Genomic DNA, 7,802 nt, shown 5'->3' on the forward strand with positions numbered 1-7,802 from the left:
AATTAGCGTTCAATTAAATGTTTTTTAGTTAGATTTTAATTTCATTTCTATCAGTTATTATTATTATTATTATTATTATTATTATTATTTATTTGTTTGTTTGTTTGCTAATTAGTTAGGGTTTCGTGTTCGTTCGAACTGGTTTTTAGTAAATTAGCGTTCAATTGAATGTTTTTTAGTTAGATTTTAATTTCATTTCTCTCAGTTGTTGTTATCATTATCATTATTATTATTATCATTATTATTATTATTATATGTATTTGATTTCAACCGATTCCTCCATAGATGATCGCCGCACACTGTGTAGTACTTGTTCAGTTGTTTGTTAATTAGTTAGGGTTTCGTGCTCGTTTCGAACAGGTTTTTAGTAAATTAGCGTTTAATTGAATGTTTTTTGGTCAGAATTCTATTATGTATCTTAGTTGTTGCTGTTGTTGTTATTATTATTGGTGTTATGTATTATATGTATTTGATTTAAATCTATTCCTCCATAGATGATCGCCGTACACCGTGTAGTACTTGTTTGTTAACTAGTTAGGGTTTCGTGCTCATTTCGAACCGGTTTTCGTAAATTAGCGTTCAATTGAATGTTTTTAGTGAGATTTCTATTATGTATTGTTGTTGTTGTTGTTATTGCTATTATGTATTATATTTATTTGATTTCAACTGATTCCTCCATAGATGATCACCGCACACTGTGCAGTACTTGTTTGTTAATTAGTTAGGGTTTCGTGTTCGTTTCGAACCGGTTTTCGTAAATTAGCGTTCAATTGAATGTTCTGTGTTGAATGCTGTTTTTGTTGCCTATTGTAGTGAGATTATAATTTCTCTCAGGTTAGGGTTTCAAATGTGTTCCGTCGTATTCATAATTTGGAAGTAGGTTTTGATTGTTTAGAATTTTTATTTTATTATAGGCTGTGAAACTAACGAGTAACATCTTTTTGCAAGTTGCAACACCTTCTTAATTATATTATTATTATTGTTATTGAAATTTGAAGGATTCTGATTTGATTGATTGGGAGACAGTGAAGGGGAACTGATTAATATTTAAGAGTTGTTGATGATGTCGTTTGATGGAGATCACAAGCACTGGACATGTGGGAAGAGTGGCACAGTCAATTTACAACGAGTCGGTTCTATGGTTCGCGATATTGGGGAACCGTGTCTTCATCAATCACCTATTAAGGTTATTACTGTAAGACTCTAAACATGCTCTTTCTGTGTTAACATGTAATTTTGTTAATGGTTGCAATTATGTTGTCATCAAGTACTTTAATGTCTTTTTTAATTTGTGAATTCTGCAGATAAATAAAAAGCTTAAACCAGAAAAGTGGCAAACAACATTTGATAGTGATGGAAAGGTTTTTGGTTTTCAGAAAGCACTGAAATTGATTATGTTAGGGGTAAAGTTTTATATATTTTTTCATTAAAAAAGTTATTCCATATTTAGTGTTCTTTCTGCTGATTTTTTTTGCAACACGTAACGTTTTCCTTTTTATTATCTGGCAGGGGGTAGATCCGTCAATAAGACCTGAAGTTTGGGAGTTTCTTCTAGGCTGTTATACTTTAAGCAGTACTGCAGATTACAGAAAAAAGTTAAGGAATGCAAGGAGGTATATTTTTTGAACAAATTTTTAAATATTTGAATTAAGTGATATAATAAGTTAATAACTGTTTGATGAAAACTTGCAGAGAACGGTACAGAGATCTTATTAAGCAATGCCAGTCAATGCATTCCAGTATTGGTACGGGTTCTTTAGCCTATGTTGTTGGAAACAAAGTTATGGATATGAGAACTAAAGAGAATGAAAAACGAAAATCTGAAGTGAAACAAGGAAAAGATTCTAATGTCGTTTCTGACAGATTAGAGTCTTTGTCTAACTGTTCTGATTGTGTGTCGTATGATGATTCATATACTCCATACAACGGTAATTGTTCAAAGTCAAGAAGTGAAGGGGACGCATCAGAATGCAGAAGTTCAAGTTTTTATGATTTTCCTCCTTTGCCAGTTACGAATTTGTTTGAAAATAATGGTAAGGATGAATGTAAATCAAATGACGAAAGGCATTCTACAAGGCGGAAGCTGAGATTTGAAGATGATCATGTGTATGATTTTCAGATTAATAACAACGTAGATCTTGTAATGGATGTTTCCACATCTAATAATTCTACATGTACTGGTAACTCTAGAATTGAAGTACCTAGATCTAATAATTCGGAATATGAAATAGATAATGTTGAAGTACAGAGAAAGAAAGATGGAAATGAAATAGTGGTTGGAAGTCTGGTCCAGGTGGCGAGCCACGGAAGAACCCGAAGTCAAGGTCAAGATAGAGTATCCGAGTGGCTTTGGACACTGCACCAAATAGGTTGGGTTATCTTAAAAGTTATCTTTCTTTGTTTGACCTGTTTGACCAAATTAAAAGGTTCTTGTTTTCTTTTCTTTTCAGTTGTCGATGTTGTTAGAACCGACAGTCATCTGGAGTTTTATGAGAACACACAAAATTTAGCCAGAATGTCGGATATTCTTGCGGTTTATGCCTGGGTTGACCCTGCAACAGGATACTGTCAAGGTTATTGCTTTGACTTTTTCATCTCTTCTTATTAAGTTATCCCTTTTGTTAAAGAAATTAATGCTACATTGCAACTAGAATTGCAGGTATGAGTGATTTGTTATCTCCGTTTATTGTACTCTTCGAGGACAATGCTGATGCGTTCTGGTGCTTTGAGATGTTTCTAAGAAGAATGGTATTCTTTAACTTCAATCTACTTCTTTATTATTTTTTTATGCATACATGTTCACTAATACTTTTTTTATTCTTGGAATTTATTCTTTCAAGCGTGAAAAATTTAAAATGGAAGGAACAACGGGTGTGATGAAGCAGTTAGAAGCACTTTGGCATATATTAGAGCGCGTAGACCGAGAAATGTTCACTCATTTATCACAAATAGGTGCCGAAAGCCTTCATTTCGCCTTCCGGATGCTTCTAGTACTTTTCCGCCGCGAGTTGACTTTCAGTGAGGCACTTTGCATGTGGGAGGTATGTATAATATATTCTTCTTCTTCTTCTCTGATAATATTTACAACTTACAAGTGTGAGATTACTAAAGTCTAAAAGTGCTCTTTTCATTGTTAGTAGATGATGTGGGCTGCTGATTTTGATGAATCATTAGCTTTAAATCTGGAGAATAGTTGTCCCGAGCTTCTGGTTCTACAAATCCCTCGGGAGTCAACAAAAGTCAAAGGAAAGGAAATTAATGAGAATGAAGTGGGTAGTAGCAGTTCAAACGGTGGGTCGGAAATGAAAAATGGGAATTTAGAACGGTTAAGTTCTGAAACCAATGGGATAAAGTCCACACTGAACCACCCGTTTTGTGGGTTGACTAAAAGTTTGTGGTCAAAGAATGAGCGGTTTCAGATATGCACTATTATATCATCAACAAGAAACGGTGACGATGAATTGCCAATCTTTTGTGTTGCAGCTATTCTTATATTGAACCGGCATAAAATCATGAGAGACACGCGTTCGATTGATGATTTGATAAAGGTCAGTTATAGTTAGTTTTAATTTTTATATGTTACGGGTTACTTATATATAAATTTTGTTAATCTATGATGCAGATATTTAATGATAATATGCTGAAGATTAGGGTTAAGCGATGCATACGTACAGCCATTAAACTCAGAAAGAAATACTTTTACAAGGTTGGTACATATTATGATATTAAACCTTTCATCTTTTTATTACCATTTTATACACAGGCGCGTTTTAACGTTAGTTTTTGTAAAATTTTTAAAATCCAGCTGATCAAGAATCAAAGTCCGGAAGCTTCGCATACTTCAAGTTTATGATCAGAGGTGTCAACACTTGCAGGTCTGAACAAAATTTATATTTTTTTTGTTGTGGCATGTACACTGTTAGACATTTTTTAAAAGTATTTAATTTGAAGGATATTATTGAAGGCTTCTTGCTTAGGTCACACAATACAAGTTGTAAACTTAGAATTAAACTATTAAAAACTTATTATAATATACTTTTCAACAAAGGAATAGAATATTAGATTTTAATTATTTGATGAATATTAATATATAATCCAACTGCTTGTTGAGTTGACCATACATCTAACTCGGCCCATTGTATTTGTGTGATCAAAAACTGTTTTTAAATATTTTGTGATGCTAAATTGCTAAATTTAACCCACTACAATATTAATAATATGAGAGAAACTTTAAACTCAATCTATGAATAAGCGTTGATGATAAGCTACACTCGAATTCCAATTGTCATTTAACTATAATTAACTTAAAGTGTCAGGCTGTAACTGAAATTAACTATCATCAAGTGTTTTATTAATAAAACTATAAAAGGCTTTACTTTCCCCTTTAAAACTACTTGTTATGGATACAAGGGATGCACCATTTTTGTCTGCATCGCCACTTAAAAGTAACGAGGGCGCCATTGAAGTAACGAGATGAAGGGCATTTGATGGTTGTACCAACTAAAAGTTCAACTAATCAAAATATCTCACTCACATATTTATTAAAAAAAATTTGAAATAGTTGTTTTTTGGTTAAATGATTACATCCATTTGAGAGTTAGTTATTCACTTATTCCCCCTTCGCATGCGTAGGAGTGACGTGGCAACGTTTTTTGTTAGCTACCCCCAATTCACAACGTTCAGTCTTAGTCTTAAGGGTGGGTTAGTTAAAGTCTCGTTACTTGCGTTGAAGTGATATGACAGTTTAACTTGAACTACTACGCTCAATCTAAATCGGTGTTTAATTTTGGGTATCATGTATTTATGTGCACTACACGTAATGGTAACTATTTAACATCTTCAAACAATAATAATCTTAAAAATTATGAATGAAATTTATTATACTGTTTGTTATTTTAAAATCAGAGCGATAGGATTTTTTTAAATGGAAGGTAAAATTTTCAGATTTGAATCGGTTCTCTTAAAATTCAGAAACACCAAAAATAAAGACAATGTATATTATAGTAGTTATTTTTCTCAAAGGCAAGCACTTCGTGGTTGTACGCTCAACTGTCGCTAAATTTGTAATAACCGACGTCTTTGTTACCTCAACATTTCATATTTCCTTACACTAGTTTCATACGCATTTCACACCAAAAAAATACATGTCAAATGCATGCATCATTTAATAAAGGGATATTGGTTTTAAATACTTCAAACTTTGACCCATTGGTAAATAGCCCTCCCAACTTACGAAATGTTCCTCAACACTCCCAACTTTTAACATATTTCCTTCTGACACTCCCGGAGTAACGAGACACTAACTTCGTTAGTGTTGGGGGTAAAAAATGTCATTTTTACAAAGTTCAAATGATAAAATCAAAAATTTAATTTATTATATATTTCACATCCTTCACCACCCAACCACCACCCCCCTCTTCCCTGTCACCACCGCCACCCCACCTCTCTGCCAACAACCACCACCGCCATCGAAGACCACGGCGAAAGAATCTGTCATCACCACCGTCGTACTTACCCTCGCTACCAGATCTGAGGTTACCGTCTTACCCTACCACCGCCCTGCTATCATCACCATCTCCGGCTAACCCCGTATCTATCTTTGCTTTTATTGTTGGTGCACCGCCATCATCATCTCCGCCACACACACACAAACACCATCGCCATCATCATCTCTGTTTTTTGGATTTTGAAATTGGGGGTTTTGTTGGAACTTAGATACCGTGGTGGTGGTTTGTGACTACAGTGGCGATGGTTGGTGGCTGCCGGTGGTGGTGGTTTGTGGCTGCAGTGGCGGTGGTTGGTGGCTGCCAGTGGCGGTGGTTTGTGGCTGCGGTGGCGGTGGTTGGTGGCTGCCGGTGGTGGTGGTGGTTGCCGGTGGTGGTTGGTGGCTGCAGTGGCGGTGGTGGCAGGGAAGAGGGGGTGGTGGGTGTGTGGGTAAGGATGTAAAATATATAATAAACACAATTTTGATTTTATCCCTGAACTTTGAAAAATGACATTTTTACCCCAAAAACTAACGAAGTTTTTTGTTTCGTTACTCCGGGAGTGTCATAAGAAAATATGGTTAAAGTTGGGAGTGTTGTGAAACATTTCGTAAGTTGTGAGTGTTATCTACCAATGAGTCAAAATTGAGAGTATTTGAAACCAATATCCCTTTAATAAATTATACATATATACATATATATTGTCATGAAAAACTATTTTTATGTTGACTTAGATAAAAATAAATAAATTAAATACAATTATTATCATGGAAACTATTTTAATTTTTAGCAAGAGGCAATTTCATGTATCCCTTTTAAACTTGCACAATTACATTTTTTTTTCTTCTAAATCATGTTTAAAAACAATGTACATTGCCTAATATGTTGTGAGAGGCACTACACTCCACCACATCGATAGCAAATTCGTGGAACACCGTAATGGGCCGCAAAGCCGTATTGATGCTAGTCCTGTGAGATTGAGTTGGAATACAACGTCATCTGACTCATATGATGCTATACGAGTTGCGTAAACTAACACGACTCATGTTATATTTATTTATCAAATTTAATAATTATTATAGTTATATTGTTTTAATAAATCTAAACAACCAAGTGAATACGAGTCGTGGGTACTTGTATAAGTGAATAACAAATAACGTTTTTTGTTCAATTGTTTTTCTAGCAAACAAATCGTTAAAAAGAGTTGAAAGGTTCAAATGAAATGGTGGTTTGCTGGCAGCGGCATTTTGTAGTTGAAACTTGAAAGTTGATTTAAGGTATCTTGGGGCTTGACTATTAGTAGACTAATTTTTCATTGCAATACACGATAAACAACCAGATAGTAACAATCGTACAACTCGTGTAAGTGTTGTGACATATGACTCGTATAAGCGTATGTGACTCGTATCAATACAAGACTCAACTGATATGACATCGTCTACAACTCAAATGAAAAACCAAAAACACAAACCCTAACATGCCAAACATCAAAGATTCAAAACCACATGACCCACTCACAACATTAAAAGCCCAACCAAGTCACAATATAAAACACAACCGTAGCACACTGTAATCTCGGTTTGGTGAAACCGTAATAAGTTTGCGTACTTATTTGGCTTCCACCTTGTGTGGAATCCGTTTGACCATTTGGTTTGCGTACTGCTTAGGTGGCGATTGAAGAAGCTCATATACTTCGACATGTGCCCCGAGTATCTTATGTATCAAAATTCAGCTTTTTTTTTTTTTTTTTTTTATCTTAAACTCAACTTTCCAACAATCGCATCAACTTTTACTACGTATATAATTTTAACCAACTTTTACCTTTATATAAAACTAGTTTTTAACCCGACGTCTTGCGCCGGAAAGGTCGGTAAAACTCAGACTCTGGAAAACCCTAAGTGTTGAGCCGGTAAGTCGATGCGACTTCGATCTGCGATATACGTCATTGTACTAGAACTAAAACCAAATATAAAACTATAAAAATTGAGGTGGACCAACGGGGTGGGTCGGTCGACAAAACTCAAGCGTTGGTAAAACCCAACTGTTGTCGATCCCGGGCGTTGAAACGGTGAGTCTACGGGAATTTGGTCGGTTTTCTTCACGTTCAATATAATAATCGGAACTGAAAAAAAATTGACGTTTGGTTGGTCTCCGTTACATTTGTTATGACGACTATATAAAAAAACAAAAATAAAATTTGTGGGCCAGTTCGGTGCCGCAAAGTGGCACTTGCGGCATCAAAACTTGTCATTTGTTATATAATATAATATAACTAGTTTGAGGCCCATGTATTTGTCACACCCCCGTCCAGGGCCTAGG

The 7,802-nt window shown here is 35.0% G+C and overlaps 1 protein-coding gene across 2 annotated transcripts; it reads left to right on the top strand.

Moving 5' to 3' along the window:
* The first annotated feature begins 959 nt into the window (after positions 1-959).
* LOC143603514 (rab GTPase-activating protein 22-like) lies at positions 960-3,944 on the top strand. 2 transcript variants are annotated; one of them, XM_077080287.1, is made up of 10 exons: positions 960-1,195; positions 1,305-1,403; positions 1,510-1,613; positions 1,693-2,369; positions 2,451-2,573; positions 2,660-2,748; positions 2,841-3,041; positions 3,141-3,548; positions 3,623-3,706; positions 3,806-3,944. In XM_077080287.1, exons 1-10 carry the CDS (start codon positions 1,061-1,063, stop codon positions 3,851-3,853), a joined length of 1,968 nt encoding a protein of 655 aa, XP_076936402.1. In that variant the 5' UTR covers positions 960-1,060; the 3' UTR covers positions 3,854-3,944. The 2 variants fall into 2 exon arrangements, with proteins under 2 accessions (XP_076936402.1, XP_076936403.1); XM_077080288.1 differs by having other exon boundaries at positions 961-1,186.
* Positions 3,945-7,802: the final 3,858 nt, after the last annotated feature.

Source organism: Bidens hawaiensis, unplaced genomic scaffold (assembly GCF_021521415.1).
Source record: "Bidens hawaiensis isolate Kalapana, Puna unplaced genomic scaffold, B.hawaiensis_p1.1 tig00062069_1, whole genome shotgun sequence".
NCBI classification, from domain to species: Eukaryota; Viridiplantae; Streptophyta; class Magnoliopsida; order Asterales; family Asteraceae; genus Bidens; species Bidens hawaiensis.